The 20,815-nt window shown below is 54.7% G+C and overlaps 2 protein-coding genes across 2 annotated transcripts; one reads left to right on the forward strand and one right to left on the reverse strand.

Moving 5' to 3' along the window:
- Nucleotides 1-4,179: 4,179 nt before the first annotated feature.
- On the forward strand, nucleotides 4,180-6,413 carry LOC104297264 (interleukin-20). The gene is made up of 5 exons (XM_009897171.1): nucleotides 4,180-4,338; nucleotides 4,447-4,512; nucleotides 5,260-5,412; nucleotides 6,150-6,224; nucleotides 6,333-6,413. Exons 1-5 carry the CDS (start codon nucleotides 4,180-4,182, stop codon nucleotides 6,411-6,413), a joined length of 534 nt encoding a protein of 177 aa, XP_009895473.1.
- A 4,599-nt stretch (nucleotides 6,414-11,012) lies between these two features.
- On the reverse strand, nucleotides 11,013-19,464 carry PIGR (polymeric immunoglobulin receptor). The gene is made up of 10 exons (XM_054176422.1): nucleotides 19,302-19,464; nucleotides 18,749-19,081; nucleotides 17,266-17,595; nucleotides 16,265-16,588; nucleotides 14,844-15,158; nucleotides 14,285-14,432; nucleotides 12,950-13,068; nucleotides 12,080-12,205; nucleotides 11,909-11,967; nucleotides 11,013-11,171 (listed from the first exon to the last, which is right to left on the reverse strand). Exons 1-10 carry the CDS (start codon nucleotides 19,381-19,383, stop codon nucleotides 11,040-11,042), a joined length of 1,968 nt encoding a protein of 655 aa, XP_054032397.1. The 5' UTR covers nucleotides 19,384-19,464; the 3' UTR covers nucleotides 11,013-11,039.
- Between the last annotated feature and the right edge of the window lie 1,351 nt (nucleotides 19,465-20,815).

Below are 20,815 nucleotides of genomic sequence, written 5' to 3' on the forward strand. Positions count from 1 at the left end.
GTTGCCCCAAGGGTGGTTTTCCAGTCCCTTTTGTGCCTTTTTGAGTTGCATCACCGCGGACGTGAGAGGTGCAGGAGCTGTGCTGCTCACCACAGACGTTGTGCCAAGGATTTCTCACTTATAAGTGAGCCACCGGCCTTGGGTTTGAATTCCTCTGCACGCTGGCAGCTGGCTAACAACCTTCTGTGCTGCCTCTGCACGTTGTTTGGGTTGTCACCCCTCTTACCGTGCCCTTTCACAACACATCTCCCATAAAATCCCGAGGGAGGAGTCCTCCTTTGTTAGCTGGGAGCTGCCTGGAAGGCTTCCCGGGGAGAGGACCCCTTCCCTGCTCCCAGCAGGCTCCCAGCAGGCTCCCAGGTGCTGCAGAGCAGGAAATGTTTAATCGTTGTGAGAGTGCCTGGGGCAGTCGGCTCCCATTTCACTCTCTGAGCTCATCTGCAGGCTGCTGCAGCTCAGAAATCCCTGCATCTGCTTTCCCACTTCCTCCCCAGAGCATCTGAGGAAGGGCTTTGCTGTTTTGCCGAGGATATTTTCACGTTGCTGTGGCTGGCAGGTAGGTGAGAGCCTCCCTTGGGCAGGCTGCCAGGGGAAAGCCAAGCCTGGGTGGTTGGCTCCCATCGGGAGTTGGTCCAACTCACGCCAGGATCCCTGCTGATGCCATCACATCTGTCCTGATAAGAGATGGTTTCAGATCTCCCCCAGGGCCAGCACGTGGGGTAATCAATACTCCACACACTTAAAATCCTCAGACAAGAAGATGCCTGGGTTGTCTCCCTGCTCTGATGCCATTCTTCTCCTCCTTGCCCTTGGATGAGGGTCACTCTGTGGTCCCTGCTTTGCATGTGGTCATTGACAGGATGGAAAGGTCAAGGGCTCCTCACCCAGGACCATGAAGAGGTCTGGAGTGGAGCCCCCTGAAAGTGCAACATTTCACTTCCATTCCTGCATCACTCCAGCATCTTTCCTCCTCCAGCCTGGTTGGCAAGTTGTAGCCCAGGGGTGTTTCTTGCCTGTCAGCATCTGGCTGACCTGTCCTGGGCATCAGCTCAGTTACCAAAAGGAAAAACCAACCCCAAACCAACCCAAAAAGAAATCCCTTCTCATCTACAATTTACATAATGAGGTAACAGCTCCTCACCTCTTCCCTCCTTTCCTCACCCAGCCTGGGTGTGCACCAGGCCCCCTGGGAATGCTGCTGGTGCCACTTCCTCTGCTCCAAGCAAAACCTGCAGCTAGCAGCAGCTGGGCACTGGGAGAGGATGACAGAGATGGACAACCTGGTGCTGCTGAGGAGCCCTCCAACACCCCCACGAGGGTCATTGTGACCTGCTGCCAATTTGGACCTGGCTTTGGGTGTTTCAGAGTGGGATGAGGGAGGCAGGTTGGGTGCATTTAGGGTGGTTTCAGCACTGCTGGGTGTGCAATACTCTGACTAGCCTGGGCATAAGAAGCATTTGCCTAGCCCTCCCCTGATAACGGGTAGCTGCTCAAGTTGCAGCTTGGTTATCAATAAATTACTCACCCAGCAGAGCTGTGAGAACAGCCCTGGCCCACAGGCACTGACACACTCACATCCCTCAGCTTGCTGCTGCTCACCACAGTGTCAGGGCTGCTCCAGAGGTTGCCTGTGGGATCAGAAAGGTCTCTCTGCCACGTCCATACCCTCCAAGTCCATCTTACCTTCTCTTCTGAGCATAAATAGTCCAAGGTATCTTTTTACCTGCTCAGTTTTGTTTGCAGACTGAAGGCAGCTATCTCCAGAGGGGTTACAGGAACAACCCAATCGGCCTCAGAGCCAACAGCAAGGTGAGGCTGGGTTCTGCAGGAGTAATGCCACATTCATGTGACAGCATGGCCCAGCTGGCAAACTCTGGCTCCCTGGGGACAGTCTGGATCTGGGACACTGCTATGAGAACACGTCTGGTCTGCTCAAGGACCTAGGCTGCATCAGGTTTGCTCAGCAGCTATTGCCTGCGGCAGGCTTTGCAAAGTCTTTGCTGTGGGGCTGCCCCTGCTGCCACTGGGCTGTGGCTTTTGGAGGGCTGAGTGATTATTTCTGTCCTCCTGCAGGGGGAAAGCTTGGGGCTGTCCACAATGATCACCTAAGTCATTTGTGCTCCTGAAAACGAAGTGACTTCTCCTGGGAGCTGCCAGCCCACAGCTCTGCCCCTCCTGCGTCCCTGCATCTCCAGGCTCCAAACACCAGGGCTGTGCTGATGGAGACAGCTGTCCACCAACCTGAGGAGCAAGCCTGTCTGCACAGCTCCTCATAACCTCATGGGTGAAGGTCCCATGTAGCAGGACAGGGATGGAGAAAGGTCCTGCCAGCAGCTTCCTGAGTCACTCTACTTCTGCTAACCCACCATGACCTGCTGCCAGTAGCCCTGGGGTGTTCGGACCACCGGCATCCCGGGGCGGGGGGGTGATGCCACTCAGCTTCCCAGATCCCCAACACCTCCTCGATGAGCTGGGACCAGCCCCTTTCCAGGAGGGCTTGAGAGTGTGTTTTCATCCTGGGGAAGCCCCTGAGCTTGGTGCTTTGGGGATGGAACCCCCCCCAACGGCCTCTCCTTTCGCTCGTGTCCTTCTCCCCGGATGACAAACGGCGCGGCAGTGCCAAGACTTCTTCCCGCCTCCGTGGGTTCGGGAAACACCTGGGGGTGAAGGAGCTGGTCCCTTTCACTCCCTCATTAATTCAGCCAACGACAGAGGGAAATAGGTGCTGGGGAAAGCAAGAAAAATCCCAAAAGTGAAGCCAAGAGTTATTTCCTCCCAATGCCTGGATAAAAGCGGAGCTCTGCAGGTCGGACGCCAGCGGGGCGGGGGGAGCCCACCTCCAAGCAGCAGGTAAAGCACTGGGGGCAGCTTTTGGCTCCTCTCTCAGTCCTGCAGGTTGTCTCCAGGAGGCCTCTTTCTTTTTCCTCTTCTTTCATGAATAACCTTCATTTTCAGCACTTGCAGTTGGAGAGTTCTGAGGGGAAGCATTTCCCTTGGGGATGCGATTCGGGGATCTGCTGCTTGCGGCTGCAGTCCTCTCCTGCTGCTTCCCAGGCAAAGGGCTTCAAACAGCTCAGTTCATCTCCAATCATTTTTCTGCTGAGCATTGCTCAGGAGCACTTTGGTTGTTTCCATGCAATCTTTTGTTGTCTTTTTCTTTCTTTCTTTCCTTTGGGAGCTTTTGTCCTCTGTTTGGCTTGCTTTGGTTTGGTTTAGGGTTCAGTTTGGTTTGGGCTCAGTTTGGTTGGGGTTGGTTTGGGTTTAATTTGATCTGGGATTGGTTTGGGGTTCAAATTTGGTTGGAGTTGGTTTGGGTTTAGTTTGCTCTGAGGTTGGTTTGGGGTTCATTTGGTTGAAGTTGGTTTGGGTTCAATTTGATCTGGGGTTGGTTTGGGTTTAATTTGATCTGGGATTGGTTTGGGGTTCATTTGGTTGGAGTTGTTTTGGGTTTAATTTGAGTTGGAGTTTGGGTTTAATTTCATCTGAGGTTGGTTTGGGTTCAATGTGGTTTGGGGTTGGTTTGGGTTCAATTTGGTTTGGAGTTGGTTTGGGTTTAATTTGATCTGGGGTTGGTTTGGGTTTAATTTGGTTTGGGGTTGGTTTGGGTTTAATTTGATCTGGGGTTGGTTTGGGGTTAATTTAGGTTGGATTTAATATGGTTTGAGTTGATTTGGGTTTAATGTGGTTTGGGGTTGGTTTGGGGTTGGTTTGGGTTTAATTTGGTTTGGGGTTGGGTTTAATTTGGGTTGGGTTTAAATTAGTTTGGATTTCATTTGGTTGTAGTTAATTTGGGTTTAATGTGGTTTGGGTTTAATTTGTGCTGGGGTTGGTTTGGGCTGGTTTAGGGTCAGGTCAGGTTTGATTTGCTTCAGGGTTTACTTTGGTTCAGGCTTTGATTTGGGTTGGGTTCGATTTGGGTCGGGGCTGGTTTAGTTTGGGTTTGATTTGGCTTGGGTTTGATTTCTCTTCTGCTGAATATTTGGGTTTATTCTCTTGCACATGGGGAGTGAAGAGGAAATGGGGAAGAGATGCTGCTCAGAGTGGGGTTTGCAGTGTACAAGTGCTAAGCAAACCAATCTGGTTAGTCCCAGAAGCATCACAACTGAGCTGTTCGAGGCAGTATTGTCTCCCTTGAGCAGGTCTCCCAGGCACCTCGCTGTGTTTGCACCCTGAGGCAGCATGAAGGGGTCCTGTCTGTTCCTCTGCCTCCTCTCCACGACTTGCTGCTTGACTTTGATGCCAACAGCTGGGAACAAAATCTTCCACTTTGGGCCCTGCAGAGTGCCCATGAGCATGGCTGAGATCAGGTCTGGCTTCAACGCGATTAAAGCCAGCGTCGTAAGTATGGCTCTGGGCTCCTGTGGAGCTGAACAAGCTGCTCCTGAAGCTCATCTGGAGCCAGCATGTCCATCAGCATCATCTGTATCTTTGTCTTCTCCTATGCAGCAAGCCAGAGACCCCATCAGGACCTTCAGCATCCTGTCTTACCCCCATTCTCTCCACAAGGTTAAGGTAGGTGTCCTTATGATGTTTCCAGCGAGCATCCTGGACTAGAGGACCTCCAGAGGTCCCTTCCCACCCCTACCATTTGGTGACTCTGTGACCATTCCTCCAGGCAGAGAATCATAGAATGCACTGTGTTGAAAGGGACCTCTAGAGGCCATCCAGTCCAACCCTGCTGCAGTAAGCAGGGACATCTCCAACCAGATCAGGTTGCTCTGAGTCCCATCAAGCCTAACCTTGAATCATAGAATCAAGAAGGTTGGAAAGGAGCTCAAAGCACATCAAGTCCAACCTGTCAGCCAACACCTCCTGACTACTAGACCATGGCACCAAGTGCCACATCCAATCCCCTCTTGAACACCTCCAGGGGTGGTGACTCCACCACCTCCCTGGGCAGCACATCCCAATGGCTAACAACTCTCTCTGGGAAGAACTTTCTCCTCACCTCCAGCCTAAACCTTCCCTGGAACAGCTTGAGGCTGTGTCCTCTTGTCCTGGTGCTGCTTGCCTGGGAGAAGAGCCCAACCCCCACCTGGCTCCAACCTCCCTTCAGGGAGTTGGAGAGAGCAATGAGGTCTCCCCTGAGCCTCCTCTTCTCCAGGCTAAGCAACCCCAGCTCCCTCAGCCTCTCCTCACAGGGCTGTGCTCGAGGCCTCTCAATGAGAGCTTGAGATGACCACCCCAGGAGGGCTTGGTGGCTCCAGCTTTAAAGCACTTTGGGAGAGCTTTTTGAAGCAAGCAAAGGTATTCCTTAAGTCTTCAGAGAGATGCTGCATCACTCACCAGCTCTTCACCTTCTACGTGGACAAAGTTTTCAAGCACTGCAGGACAGAGGACTCCTACATCAACAGGAAGATCAGCAGCATAGCCAACTCCTTCCTCAGTGTCAGGAGGAACCTCCAGCACTGTGTAAGTCTGGAGTATGGCTGTGCTTTTCTTTCTTCTGCTAGATTGAATCTTAGCCAAAAATTTCTACCCTGCAATAGTGGTCAGGGACTGGCACAGGCTGCCCAGGGAGGTGGTGGAGTCCCCAGCCCTGGAGGGGCTCGAGAAACCTGTGGCCATGGCACTTGGGGACAGGGGTTTAGTGGCCACGGTGGTGTTGGGTCAATGGTTGGGCTTGGTGATCATCTCCTCCAACCCCCCTGCAGTCAGCAGGGATAGCTCCAGCTAGCTCAGGCTGCTCACAGCCCCATCAAGTCTGACCTTGAATGTCTTCAGGGCTGGGGTCTCCACCACCTCTCTGCACAGCCTGTTGCAGTGTCTGACCATAGACTCATAGAATGGCTTGGAAGGGACCTTGAAGATCATCCAGCTCCAGCCCCCTGCCATGGGCAGGGACACCTCCTGCTAGCCCAGGTTGCTCAAAGCCTCATCCAACCTGGCCTTGAACACCTCCAGGGAGGGAGCATCGACAACCTCCCTGGGCAACCTGTGCCAGTGTCTCCCCACCCTCACTGTGAAGAATTTCTTCCTACTCTCCAGTCTCAGTCTCCCCTCTTCCAGCTCATTGTCCCTCATCCTGTCAGCCCTTGTCAAAAGTCCCAACCCCAGCTCTCCTGTGGCTCCCCTCAGGTACTGGGAGGCTTCTCTAAGGTCTCCCTGGAGCCTTCCCTTCTCCAACAAATTCTCTCTTGCCCCTCTAGCACGAGCAGAACAAGTGTGTGTGTGGCCAGGAATCCACAGAGAAATTGAAGCAGATCCTTGTGAACTATGAGGGGGTAAGCTGGGGATTAAGTCCAGGAATTAACACAGCTCTTCCAGCTCCTCTTTCCATGGGGTTTTGCTCACTACCTTTCCTGACAGCCTGTTCTTTCCTCTCCTTCCAGCTGAATGTCACATCAGCAGCCATCAAATCCCTGGGTGAGTTGGACATCCTGCTGGACTGGGTGGAGAAGGAGAGCAGCTAAGGAGCCGCAGGACAGGGCTGAGGAGGCTGTGGGGCTGCTGCAGGGTGATGATGTCCTGTCTCAGTGCAGGTTCCCATGGACTGCAGGGCATGGAGGGTTTTGCTAGCCAGGTGCCTTGGTGAGTCTTGCATTGGGATGGGAAAATGGAGCAGGCTCAATTCTGCACTTGCTTTGCTGACCTCTCTCAAAGGTTGCTCTCCAAGGGACCATCTAAGAGAGCCCAGCCCCAGCCTCTTGCCCCCCACCCTTTAGCTCTTGCTGAACATTGAGCAGATCCCCTCTGGGGCTGCTCTTCTCCAGGCTCAACAAATCCCCACAGAGCTGCTCCAGGCCCTTCAGCACCTTTGCAGCCTCCACTGGACCCTCTCCTGTAGTTCTCTGTCTCTCTTGAGCTGGGGAGCCCAGAATGGGACACAATATTCTACTTGTGGCTTCACCAGGGCAGAGCAGAGCTGGAGAACCTCCCTTGACCTGTTGGCTGGCTCTTAATCCACTCCAGACCACCCCTGCCCTCCCTGGCTATGAGGGCACCTTTCTGGCTCATGATGAACTTGTCCCCCATCCCTCCCAGGTTCTTCTCCAGAGAGCTGCTGTCCAGCAGGTCACCCCTCACCTATACTGGTGCAGGAGGTTCTTCCTCCCCAGGTGCAGGACTTGCCCTTGTTGTACTTCTTGAGGTGCAGCTCTCCAGCCTGTCCAGGTCCCACTGAGTGGTAGCACAGCTTGGCTGGGTGTCAGCCAGCTCTCCCTGAGTGTCTGTGGAATGACTCTGGTGTAGTCCATGCAGCACAGCAGTGCTCCAAACTCTGCCCTCAGCCTCATGAGGCTGCTGCTGCTGCTTGTCCTGGCTGAAGCCAGGTGCAAGGGGTGGGAAAAGCTTCCAAGATGAGGTCCCAGCCTGTGAGCCAGACCTCAGAGGTTCTGTGTTGCCTTTCTAGATGCCATTTTCTGCCTTATCAGTGGGAGAAAGAAAAACCTAAATGTCTGTGCAAGAGATGTGGTTGCTGAAGGGAGAAAAGGCTCTTGTGTGTGCTGGGTAATTTACTGACAGCTGTGAGGCTGGTGGAAACCTGCTGCAATTACTGTAAATAAACCCCACTGGAAACTCTGCTGACTCCATGTGTTGAAATTCTGAAGAGTTAGGTGCTTCTTGCTGCTGAAACTTGCCCAGCTCACCAGCCTGCCCTTTCCTAGCAGCTGCTGTCCCTCCTGCTGTCCTGCCCACCCCAGGGCTGGTGCAGCACTCCTGGTGTGCCAGGGAGACCAAAGCTTGGACCTGAGTGAGGCTGAATCATAGAGTCCTAGAGAGGTTTGGCTTGGAAGGGACCTTAAAGCTCATCTAATTCCAACCCCCTGCTGTGGGCAGGGACACCTTCCACTAGACCAGGCTGCTCAAGACCCCCAGCTTGTCCCTGAGACCATTTTTGGTGTGCATTATGTACAGCTCTGCTCTGTTTTCATGGAATCATAGAATCAATAAGGTTGGAAAAGACCTCAGAGATCATCAAGTCCAACCTCTCACTCAACACCTCCTGACTACTAAACCATGGCTCCAAGTGCCACATCCAATCCCCTCTTGAACACCTCCAGGGATGGGGACTCCACCACCTCCCTGGGCAGCACATTCCAGTGGCTAACAACTCTCTATATGAAGAACTTTCTCCTCACCTCCAGCCTAATCTTTCCCTGGCACTGCTTGAGACTGTGTCCTCTTGTTCTGGTGCTGCTTGCCTGAGAGAAGTCATCTCTTCATGCAGCAGCCACAAGGGGTTGTGGACTCCTGGTGTCAAGACCCAGCTAAATGCTGCTTACCAGCACAAACCAGGGCAGTCAGAAGGAATCACAGAGTTGTTTTGATTGGGAAAGACCTCAAAGCTCACCCAGCTCAACCATCAACCCAACACCCCCGTGGCCACTAAACCATGTCCCCAAGTGCCACTGCCACAGGCTTCCTGAGCTCCTCCAGGCATGGTGACTCCACCACCTCCCTGGGCAGCCTGTTCCAATCCCTGACCACTCTTGCAGGAAAGAAGGAACTGGAGCTCCTTGGTGGATCCATGGTGTGCCTGGATCACAGCTTGAGAGAGCAGTGGGGGTTTTATTCCGCCTCAGCTCAGGCTCTCAGCTCCCATTGCTCTAATCTCCTTTATCAGATTTCATTGATTTCAGCTCCTGGCTGGATCTGAGGTTTCCTGCCTCAGCCCATGCCTGTTTCATGGCTTTCATGTCCAAACCAGGTTTACAGCTCCCCACCCACTGCCCAGCAGGGCAGCTGGCAGGATGCTCAGCCCACCCACGGCCCCTGGCCCTCTCCTGGGCCCTTGGCTGATTCCTGCTGCTCCCAGAGCGGCGCGGGAGGAGCTGAGCTGAGGGAAGGATGCCAGCAGGCACCTGGAGAGGAAGAGGATTTGCAAAGGGAGAGCAGAAGGGGTTTTCTCCTCTCAGAAATTTCCAAACCTTAGCTTTCTCCTGCAGCTTGGTGACTGCTCACCCCCAGGGACACTTCCCAAGCTCACACCTTGCCTTATTGCACCAGAATCGTTCATTCACTTCGGGCAACTCCGGGCAGGCACAGACCTGCCCTGGCCCCTCCACACCTTTCCTGATAGCTAAGCCCCTTCCCACCCTGTTGCCAAGGGGATGCTCATCACCCTCTGCATTCGATGGTTTGCTGTCAGAGCTGCATGGAACCAACACAGGCTCAGGAATTTGGGGTTCTCTGTGCAGTTTCTACCCCTTTCCTACCCCCTTTTCTCCCCCCTTTTCTACCCCTTCCTATTCCCTTTCTCCCCCTTTTCTCCCCCCTTCTATCCCCTTTTCTCTTCCCTTCTCCCTCCTTTCCTACCCCCTTCTACCCCTTCCTACCCCCTTTTCTACCTCCATCTACCCCTTTCCTACCCCCTTCTACCCCTTCCTACCCCCTTTTCTACCCCCATCTACCCCTTTTCTACCCCCTTCTACCCCTTTCCTACCCCATTTCCACCCTTTTCTACCCCCTCCTACCCCTTCCTCTCCCTTCCTACCCCTTTTCTACCATTTTTCTACCCCCTTTCTACCCCTTCTCTCCCAGCTCTGGTCCTGCCAGGCACCTCCAGAGCCCCTCTCTGTGCCAGGCTGGCACCAGCTCATCCCCTTCCTGGTGTTCATGGAAAACTGCTTCCCTGCTTTCTCCCAGCCCCTCCTCCTCTGCTGCTTCCTGCATCACTTTGTCAGCGAGGTACTCAGCTTTCTGCAGCCCCCTCCCCCTGGCTGAGAGCAGAGTCGTGCTGCTGCTTGGAAATCCACACACCAACGAACTCTTTTCCCCTGTTCAGTCACACCCCACACCACCCCCCCCCTGCAAAACAAGGCCAAGAGACAACCTTTAATTACAGCCATCCTCCTTTCCACCTGGGTGAACACGAAGTCAGCCAGGGAAAGTGATGAGAGCGATGTGTGCTCAGGTGTAGGAAGCTCAGGGTGGGTTTCCAAGGCCACCCCCAGCAGGGTGGCTTGTGGCAGAGGAGCAGGGATTGGGCTCAGCTCTTCCACCTCCAGGTCAGAGAGGGGAGGGTGTTGGTTCAGCTGCCCTGGGGCCTCAGGTCTGTGCTGTGCAAATGACCCAGCCCCAGCCAGCACCGGTGCCTGTTGCTTCATCAGCTACAGGGGCTGCTAATAGGTTGTCAGACTAATTAATGCCACGCTGGGATCAATCCCCGCAGCCGGTGCAAGGGCAGCTGTGAAACATCACTCAGAGCCTCGCCTGTTTCTCTCCGTCCCTTGTAGGTTTCTTCTCCCATCCTGTGCTGCTTGCAAGACCAGACCTGATGCTCCACTGCTGCAGTGAAAGGAGGAGAAACACCCTCCCCTCCCCGCCACGAGTGCACCCTGAGGAGCCCTCTTTGGGTGCTCTCTTCCCCATGCACTCCCAAGTCCCCTGCTCTGCTGAAGCCAGTGATGGTCTTTATTGCTTGTGCACAGAAGCCCCTCCAGACCGTGCCCAGCCCACAGATGTGGTCCTCTGGAGGAGGAAGCTTAGAGGAATCAGAAGCAGGAGACTATTCTAGAGGGTTTGCCAGCTGGAGGTGTTTAGGAGGAGACTTGATGGGGTGCTTGGTGCCATGGTTTAGTTGATTAGGTGGTGTTGGATGCGATGATCTTGAAGGTCTCTTCCAACCTGGTCTGGTTTATTCCTATTCCTTTCTATTCTATTCTATTCTATTCCATTCCATTCCATTCCATTCCATTCCATTCCATTCCATTCCATTCCATTCTATTCTGCCTTTTTTTGTAGTGTGCCTTCTGCCCTTTGAGAGCTCCCTGGGGTGGAAGGGCACCGGTGGGGCTAGAGGGTGGCTTAAACCCCTCAAGCTCCTGCCACTTCCCAGTCCAACCAGCCCAGCTTGCCCTGTTTGGGATCAGCCAATTCCTCCCTAAATCACTGCTGAAAGCTGAATTGAAGCAACAAAACAAACCAAAAAACCCCAAACCAAGCACAACAACAACAAAAAAAACCCAAACCATAAAAAAAAAGGTCAAGCTGTAGCAAATTGTGGTAGCAATAAAGAGTGCTGCTTGCTGAGGGCTTGCTCTGATCTTCAAGGCAGAGCTCAATCCCAGTTGTTGTCACCTCTTGGTCCCTTGCCTTCAGATCTGACCCTCCCAGGCTGGAGAGGCCACCTCTGGGGCAGCGCTGTCCCCTCTGGAGCCACCCTGAGTGATGGTGCCAGAGGTGAGGAGGAAGGTGGAGTAGGCCAGGTCAGCATCCTCCTTGGAGCTCTGGGGAAGGACAGGAGGACACTGGTAGGTGGGCTGGGATGGACAGCAGCATGTGGAGGGGAAAGGGCAGGGTTTTGTGGGCTGTGAGGGTAGGGACAGACTGGACAAGGGGGACAATCCAGGAGGTCGTGCTGGTGCTGGTGTGAGAACATTGGCTGCCCAGGAAGGTGGTGGAGTCACCACCCCTGGAAGGGTTCAAGGAATGTGTGGCCATGGCACTTGGGGACAGGGTTTGGTGGCCATGGTGGTGCTGGACTGATGGATGGACTGGATGACCTCAGAGGTCTTCTCCAACCAAAACAAGGGGTAGGGAAAGACAGATGAAAGCAGGGAGAAGATAGGTTCACAGGAGCAAGTCACAGCCCTTGCAACAGCAGTGACCTCCTTGCCCACCTCTGCCCTCTGAACCAGTGTCCACAGAGGGGGGTAAGGATGGGAGATGGGATGTGCTCTGCCTTCTGGCTGTGTGCTTGTGCCACTGTTTCATATGTATGCTAACAACCCAATCCCAACCTTCCTGACAGCTCCTGGGGCTGACTTTGAGTCTTGCTGGATGGGGAGCACCTGAGTTTAAACAAGACCCCAGAGATGGAGAGCACCTGGGTCTGAATAAGGCCCCAGGGATGGAGAGCACCTGGGTACAACAAAGGCCCCTGGGAGAGGGCAGCTCCTGTGGCAGAAGCTGGAGGGCTGTGGTGTCACCTCCCAGGTCAGTGAGCTTTCTCCTGCCTCCTTACCCTTTTTGCCTTCTTTGTCTCAGCAGAGCTTTCTGGGGTGACCTCAGTGGTGATGAACTCTGTGGGGAGAGAAGGGGAAGGCATCAGGGTGTAGGCACCACGGGTGGGCAAGCTGTGGCTGTGGCAGGGTCCTTTGCAAGCCTCTGCCCAGCCCTTGGGGCAGCCACCTACCTTCCCCTCCAATCTGGGTCTCCTCGTTCTCCTTCACACAGGCACTGTTGCTTGCTGTGTAGCCCTTCACACCTTCAAAGTCTGACATGCTGATGTTGGTCCTGTAGCTGCCCACAGACACCAGGTCTGGGGAGAGGGAGGAGAAACGTGAGATAACCTGAGGGAGCTGCTCCACAGGCTTCTTTGGAGCTGGTGAAAGCTCCCTGCCATCTAAGCACCTCTGGGTAATGCCTGTGGGGGGGTGGTCTCTGTCCTGAGCCTGCAAGGGGGGTTGGTATCTGTCCTGAGCCCATGGAGGGGTGGTCTCTGTCCTGAGCCTGCAAGATGGGGTTGGTCTCTGTCCTGAGCCCATGGACGGGTGGTCTCTGTCCTGAGCCCATGGAGGGGTGGTCTCTGTCTTAAGCCTGCAAGGGGGGTTGGTCTCTGTCTTGAGCCCGCATGGGGGTGGTGGTCTCTGTTCTAAGCCCGCGGAGGGGAGGGGGAGTGGTTCCTGCCCTGTGCCCGCGGAGGGGGGAGGTCTGTGTCTGAGCCCAGACCCCCCCTGTGCTGGGTGTTGGAGCCCTATGGATGTGGTCAAAGGGAGAGGCAGGGTCCCTTGTTTGCCCACTGCGTGGGGGGCAGCAGGGGGGCAGCAGAGGCTGTGGCATGCCCAGGGTGCCGCCTTCGGCTGTTGCCGGGGTTGGACTCGATGATCTTAAAGCTCTTTTCCAGCCTTAATGCTTCCATGATTCATCTTCACAGAATCAGAGAATGGCTTAGGCTGGCAGGGAGCTTAGGGATCAGCTGTTCCAACCCCCCTGCAGGGGCAGGGACACCTCTCAACTGGCCTTGGTGGCTGCCAGCCCCTGGGGCAGTGGGACAGGGACTCACCAGATCTCTTCAGCTGCCTGTATCTGAACACGGCGAAGGCTGTCACCAGCACCAGGAGCACAGCACCAGCAAGGCTCAGGCTTAGCACAAGAGTGTTGGGGCCTTGGCTTTGGGCAGGGCTGGAATGGAGGGGAAGATGTCACCCAGCTGTGAGCTGCATTTTGGGGTTCATTACTCCATCCTGTGTGTGAGTGTCCTGCAGCCCACATCTGGAGAGGATGGTGAGGAGGGGGAGTGTGCTGCGCTTCAGGGAATGAACTGGGCCTCAGAGCACAGGAGAAAAAAACAAACCCACAGGAAAATGGAGGAGAGAGGCTGTGCCTGAGCAGCTACAGGTTGGAAGAGAGCTCAGAGATCATCAAGTCCAAGCTGGCATCACAGACCTCATGATTAAACCATGGCACCAAGTGCCACATCCAATCCCCTCTTGAACACCTCCAGGGATGGGGACTCCACCACCTCCCTGGGCAGCACATCCCAATTGCTAACAACTCTCTCTGGGAAGAACTTTCTCCTCACCTCCAGCCTAAACCTCCCCTGGCACAGCTTGAGCCTGTGTCCTCTTGTTCTTGTGCTGGTTGCTTGAGAGAAAAGGCCAACCCCCACCTGGCTACAACCTCCCTTCAGGTAGTTGTAGAGAGCAAGGAGGTCTCCCCTGAGCCTCCTCTTCTCCAGGCTAAGCAACCCCAGCTCCCTCAGCCTCTCCTCCCAGGGCTGTGCTCCAGACCCCTCCCCAGCTTTGTTGCCCTTCTCTGGACACCTTCCAGCATCTCAACATCTTTCCTGACCTGAGGAGCCCAGAGCTGGACACAGGACTCCAGGTGTGGCCTAACCAGTGCTGAGCACAGGGCAGGATGACTTCCCTGCTCCTGCTGGCCACACTGTTCCTACATCAGCAGCTTGGTTAGAAATGTGTGAAGGGAAGCCCTCTGCTCTTGACTCTCTAAGCATTCCCTCCTGGGACTGGTTTTGCCTTGAGCTAGAGACATTTCAAACCATCCTGCCTTTGGCTGGAACATTTTCCTCTCCTGATGGTTTTTTTTAAGACAAGTCCTTTAGGGACAAGAATCTTTCTTGTTTCCCAGGGAGGTGGTGGAGTTGCCAGCCCTGGATGTGTTTAAAGGTGGTTTGGATGTGGTGCTTGGGGATATGGCTTAGGGGTGAGCCTTGTAGAGCAGAGCTCTGGGTTGGACTTGGTGATCCTGAGGGTCTCTTCCAACCTGCATGCTTCTGTGATTCTTTTTGCTACCAAGCCCCATGGGCAGTGTGCAAACAGAGAGCTGACAAGGGGTTGCTATGAAAATGAGGCAGGAGAGAGCCTTGGAGAGAACAAACCTTTCTGAGCCAGCTGCACCTTGCACCCCAGCATCACTGAAGGCTCTTCCTTGGGGTCTGACACCAGGCTCAGCCTGGCTGGGAGGCTCAGCACGGCTGGAGGGGGCATCAAGGCTCTGAATCTCCAGGTTGTGGTCATCACTGTGCCCTGTGCCTCCCAGAGAAGAAGAGTGGTTGGTTAGTTGTGTGAGCAGCAGTGTGGAGGTGGTGGCACACACAGCAGCTGGGGGGGGGGGGTTGTGGTGGGTTCTGGCTGGATGCCATCCCCGGAGGTGGTCAGGAAACGTGAGGATGTGGCACTTGGGGACGTGGCTCGGCTGGGCAGGGTGGTGTAAGGTGGACTTGCTGACCGTAGGGGGCTGTTCTAGAGAGCAGTTGCAGGATGCTGTAGGTTAGGCGCACCCAGGGTGACCTCAGCGCCCAGCCGGGGATGCTGAGAGCTCTTCTCCTTTGAGGTGCTGCTGCCTAGTGGCAACGGAGAGGGCTTCGCTCTCGGCAGCAGGCTGCGCAGCCCTGAGGAGCAGGAAACCCTTCCGTGCGCAGCACTCCCGGGGCTCACCTTCGGTCACAGACAGGTACACGGCCTTGGTTTCCCCCAGGCGGCCGTTCCGGGTCACTCCGCACCAGTACCAGCCCTGGTCTGCCTTGGTCACCGAGTCGAAGCTGAGGGTGACCGTCCTGTTGTCGCTGTCACAGCTCACGTCCGGTCCCGGCTGCCGCTGGTCAGTAGCGGGCATGGGGGTGCAGCCGGTGCTGTTCCACCTGCACCAGTACTTCTGGTAGGAGTAGTACTTGCACAGGTAATTGCAAGTCAAATCCACCGGGGAACCCACTTGTGCCTCCACGTCCTCCTGGCCCTGCAGCCCAGGCTCTCCTGCAAGGGCAAACAGAAGGTCAAGGCTGAGGAGGGCCACAAAGACGATCAGAGGGTTGGAGCAGCTCCCGTGTGGGGAGAGGCTGGCAGAGTTGGGGCTGCTCAGACTGGGCAAGAGAAGGTGGTGGGGAGACCTTAGAGCAGCCTTCCAGTACCTGAAGGGGCTACAGGAGAGCTGGGCAGGAGCTGTTTAGAAGGGCTTGTTGTGACAGGATGAGAGGGACTGGGTTGAAGCTTGCTGAGGGCAAATTTAGACTGGAGGTTAGAAAGAAATTAGTGAGGGTGGAGGTTGCCCAGGGGGGTGGTGGAGTCCCCATCCCTGGAGGTGTTCAAGATAGGTGAGGCCATGGTGCCTGGGGACCTGGTTCAGTGACCATGGTGGGGTTGGGCTGATGGTTGGAGCTGCTGATCTCAGAGGACTTTTGCAAGCAAAACAATTCTATGATTCTATATTCACCTCTGGCTGGAAGCTGGGGGGAGCTTTGGTAAGGCTTGAGACCTCCTTGTGTGAGAAGCTTTTGTGAAGAATAGAATAGAATAAACCAGGTTGGAAGAGACCTTTGAGATCATCCAGTCCAACCTATCACCCAGCACCATCTGATCAACTCAACTATGGCACCAAGGACCTCAGCCAGGCTCTTCCTAAACACCTCCAGGGATGGGGACTCCACCACCTCCCTGGGCAGCACATCCCAGTGGCCAATCTCTCTTTCTATGAAGAACTTCTTTCTAACATCCAGCCTAAACCTCTCCCCTGACACAGCTTGAGACTGTGTCTTCTTGTTCTGATGCTGCTTGCCTGGGACCAACCCCCACCTGGCTACAACCTCCCTTCAGGGAGTTGGAGAGAGCAGTGAGGTCTCCCCTGAGCCTCCTCTTCTGCAGGCTAAGCAACCCCAGCTCCCTCAGCCTCTCCTGCTTCCCCATAAAACCTTGTGTCTCCATTTGAAAGGCACTGGGGGGAGAATGACCACAATGAGGTAAAAAAGCCATAGGTGGACTTCACATCTCTTCCCCCCAAAGGCAGCTCTGCTCCCCTGGGGTGCTGAGGAGGTTGTTTTGTACCTACTGAGCAGGCAGAGCGCTGCCGGCGCGCGAGCTCCTACCGTCTATGACCTTCAGCTCGGTGGAGGACTGCTGCTCCTTCTCATCTTCTGTCATGCACCAGTAGTAGCCTTTGTCGCTGTCCTTCAGCTGGTTGAGGATGATGGTGAAGGTTCTGTTGACTGGGTCGTCGTACATGGCCACCCTCCCTTCGTACAGCGGTGCCACAAACCCGGAGCTGTCGATGATGCGGCCGCAGCCGTTCTGCCTCCACTTGCACCAGTACTTGAGGGAGGAGCTCCTGGCGGGTGCATAGTGGCACTCAAAAGTGGCTGAGCTCCCTTTGACAGCAATGATTGTGGGCTTGCCCTGAGGGACGTCGGTCTCTGGAGGCAAAAGGGAAAGGAGCAGCTGTGAGGGGCCCTGGGGCACTCTCCCAAGAGGACAGAGATCAGAGCAAGCCCAGCAGGGTGAAGCTAAGGGGTGCAGATACAGCATCACAGAACGGTGGAAGGGACCTCTGGAAGGAAGGGACCTCTGGAGATCATCTTCTGCTAATGGAGGTACATCTAGGTCAGGCTGCACAGGAATATGTCCAGGTGGGGTTTGAATGTCTCCAGAGAAGGAGACTCTGCAGCCTCTCTGGGCTGCCTGTCCCAGTGCTCCATAGCTCAGTGGTGGAATTCTGATGCTAGGAAGTTGCCCTAAAGTGTCTCTTAGAGCTGTTTTTGCTCCCAGAATTCACTCTCTAATACTCCCTGGAAAGGAGGTTGGGGTGAGGTGGGTGCTGGTCTCTTCTTACATGCAATGAGTGACAGGAGGAAGGGAGGTTCAGGTTAGGTATTAGGAGCTGCAAGAGTGGTGAGGCACTGGAACAGGCTGCCACAGTCCCCATCCCTAGAGGTATTTAAGAGTTGTGCAGACATTGTGCTTGGGAACATGGTTTAGCCAAGGACCTGGCAGTGCTGGCTCAGTGGATCTCTCTGATCTTAGAGGTCTTTCCCAGTCTAGGCAGCTCTGGGATTCTGGGAAGGGCAAAGCTCCCTGGGAAGAGCTTACTCACTCTCATAGACATGCACGTCCAGCTCCTTCGTTTCTCCGCTCTCCCCTTGGACACCATACCCACACAGGTAGAAGCCAGAGTCCTGCCAGCCCATCTGAGTTATTGTGATGCTGAATGAGCCTCGAGTGTCCTCACTGCTCATCAGAATCCTCCCTGTGTAGTCCTCGTCGACGTTGCCGTAGGTATCGATGATGTTGCGGCAGCCGCTCCTGCCCAGCTTGCACAAGAACTTCCTCTCGTCTGCAGTCTCCTCCCCAAAGTTGCAGGTCATGGTCAGAGTGCTGTGCAGCTCCACGTAGAAGAGCTCAGCACCCTCGGGTACACGTGGACCTGTGCACAGGGAGAGCCATCAGAGTCTGCTGCCTGCTCTGTCCGCAAGGGTGTGCAGCACCCTGGGGTCTCTGAAGGCTTCTCTCCAGCAGAGCTCCTCTCTGCTTTGCTGGGTCGTATGGGACAAGAGGAAATGGCCTCAGGTTGCACCAGGGGAGGTTTAGGTAGGAGATTAGGACTAATTTCTTGACTGCAAGAGTGGTCAGGGGTTGGAACAGGCTGCCTGAGGAGGTGGTGGAGTCCCCATCCCTGGGTGGGGGTTCAAGAAACCTGGGGCCATGGTGGCGTTGGGTTGATGGCTGGGCTGGGTGATCTTAGAGCTCTTTTCAGCCTGAATGATTCTATGATTGTACTCCATGGTCTCCCCAGCTCTGTCCTGTGCCTGTCCCTCATTTGAGGATTGAGGTCTCTGTGCTGTATCACTGCCCTAACCCAGACCCTTCTTCTTCCAGGGGCTTGCAGCATGCTCTGCACCCTGGGCCTCGTCCTGTGCACCATGTCCACATGGAATTGTCCCAGGGCTTGGCTTACAGCCATGGGTTGGAAGCTACATTGGAGTGATGGCCACCTTCTGATGGCACCTCCCCACATTTTGGTGGCTGAGAGGAGGCTGAAGTTTCTAAGCAATGTTTGGGAGATGAGCCTCATTTAATTGGATTTGGATGCCAGATTTTGGGGTCCAAAAATTCACCCTGTGAGAGCACAGAGGGAAAGGAGGAAAGCATGGAATTGTTTCAGTGGGAGCACCCTGAGCTCTTGGGCATTGGGCAGCCTCCCTGTGCAGCCTTGTCAAGAGGAGGGGAAACAAGGGAAGGAAGATAGAATAGAATAGAAGTGACCAGGCTGGAAGAGACCTTTGAGATTGAGTCCAACCTGTCACCCAACACCATCTAATCAACTAAACCATGGTACCAAGGGCCTCATCCAGACTTCTCCTAAACACCTCCAGTGATGGGGACTCCACCACCTCCCTGGGCAGCACATTCCCCATGGCCAATCTCTCTTTCTATGGAGAACTTCTTCCCCACATCCAACCTAAGATAGAATAGAATTAAACCAGGTTGGAAGAGACCTTTGAAGTCTTTGAGTCCAACCTATCACCCAGCACTATCTAAAAGATAACCCTTTAAGGAGCCCCAGGAGTTGTCATTACCTTCAGAAACCTCCAGGCTGACTTTGTGGGACAGCCCTCGGCCATTGATGCCAATGCCACACAGGTAGGCACCCTCATCTGCCTTTGTTAGCCCAGAGATGGTGATCTGGAAGTGTTTGGACTCCGGGTAGTCGATGAGGGAGGCTCTGCCTTCGTAGCCTGCAGCCACGTAGCCGCTGCTGGAGACGACGGTCCTGCAGCTCATGGCCGACTCCCTGCACCAGTACTTCCTGTCGTGTCTGTTGACACTGGTGGGAGGGTAGAAGCAGGTGATGGTGACTGAGCCGTTGAGCAGACCATAGACCTGCCATGGTCCAAACACAGGGCTTGAGACTGCAAGAGGAAAGCACATTGGCTGTGTCAGAAGCGCTCCACCTCCGGCCGGCACTGCAGAGCAGGTTGGGTGCACCGCAGCAGGCACGGACCCAGCTTGGTGTGGTCTCCAAGGTCCCCTGGCACTGATGAGGTAGAGACACTCCCTGAACCCTGCTTCCCCCTTAAAACTGGTCTCAGGACACCCACAAGAGCTGTGCCCCAGGGAGGTTCCACTTACTTGCTGACTTGGGGAGGTATCTGCTGCTTGCAGACTGGGCTGGCAGGAGGGTGAGCACGAAGAACACCACCAGAAGGGTCATTTTTCTTTCATTCCCTGGAAGAGGCACAGAAGTTGGTGACTAATCACTTGCAAAATGGTTACCTGAGCAGCTCATCTAATAGTCCTCATGCCTGGAGGAAAGGAAGAATAGAACAGAAGAGAATTAACCAGGTTGGAAGAGACCTTTGAGATCATCCAGTCCAACCTATCGCCCAACACCATCTGATCAACTCAACCATGGCATCAAGTGCCTCAGCCAGGCTCTTCCTGAACACCTCCAGGGATGGGGACTCCACCACCTCCCTGGGCAGCACATCCCAATGGCCAATCTCTCTTGCTGGGAAGAACTTCTTCCTCATATCCAGCCTGAACCTCCTCCGGCACAGCTTGAGACTGTGTCCTCTTGTTCTGGTGCTGCTTGCCTGGGAGAAGAGACCAACCCCCACCTGGCTCCAACCTCCCTTCAAGGAGTTGGAGAGAGCAATGAGGTCTCCCCTGAGCCTCCTCTTCTCCAGGCTAAGCAACCCCAGCTCCCTCAGCCTCTTCATAGGGTTTGTGCTCCAAACCCCTCCCCAGCTTTGTTGCCCAGGCTGTGGCTTCTGGAGCTGGAGGGAAATGCAGCATTTCATCCCTTCTGTCAAGGGCTGAATGGCAAAGAGGGAGCTGATGGCTCTGCTCTTGCCTGTGTTGCTCCATGGCATCATGACTGCCTGTGGGTCTCATCCCAATCTTCCCCTCTAGGAAATGAGAGGAGGAGTTGTTCTGCCCAAGATAATGCAATGCCTGCGAGCCACCAGTGTGTCCATCAGAGCAGAGTGTCCCTTGGGCTGGCAACAGGGCTGCTGTGAACAGCACAGAAAGTGGTTTGGGCCAAACTAGAAGAACCTTGGATCAAGATCAGAGGTGGATCTGGAATCAGGACAGCTTCTCACCAGGCTGATATGGTCCAAAAGCCTCTGAGCCCTGTCAGGCAGGAAAGTTAGGTGGCAACCAAGAGCTCAGCTGGTCACTTGGCTCTTGCCAGGAGGGTCAAGTGACCAGCTGAGCACTTGACCCTTGCGTCTGAGGGTTCCATAACTTGGGTCAGATTGCCTGTCAGTGTTGTTCCTAGCATTGTTTTGGTTGGAAAAGATCCTCCACACAGTGCCAGGAAGGCCATGGGCTGTGATGTCTTTCACTAGGCCACGTTGCTCAAAGCCTCATTCAACCTCACCTTGAACGCTTCCACTGCTGGGGCATCTCTGACTTCCCTGGACAACCTCTTCCAGCACCTGACCACCCTCACTGTGAAGATTTCTTCCTCGTTGGAGACTGCCAAACCAACCTGTGAATCTCTTGGGATGTGTCCATAGTCTTCAGGATTCTTATTTCTGACCTTTTGAATTGATGGCTTGGAGGAAGCCAAAGCTCTTGATTCACTCACTCCCCTCCAGGCTCTCCTTCTCCTTCTCCCCTCCAGGCTCTCCTTCTCC

Source organism: Dryobates pubescens, chromosome 35 (genome assembly GCF_014839835.1).
Source record: "Dryobates pubescens isolate bDryPub1 chromosome 35, bDryPub1.pri, whole genome shotgun sequence".
Lineage (NCBI taxonomy): Eukaryota > Metazoa > Chordata > Aves > Piciformes > Picidae > Dryobates > Dryobates pubescens.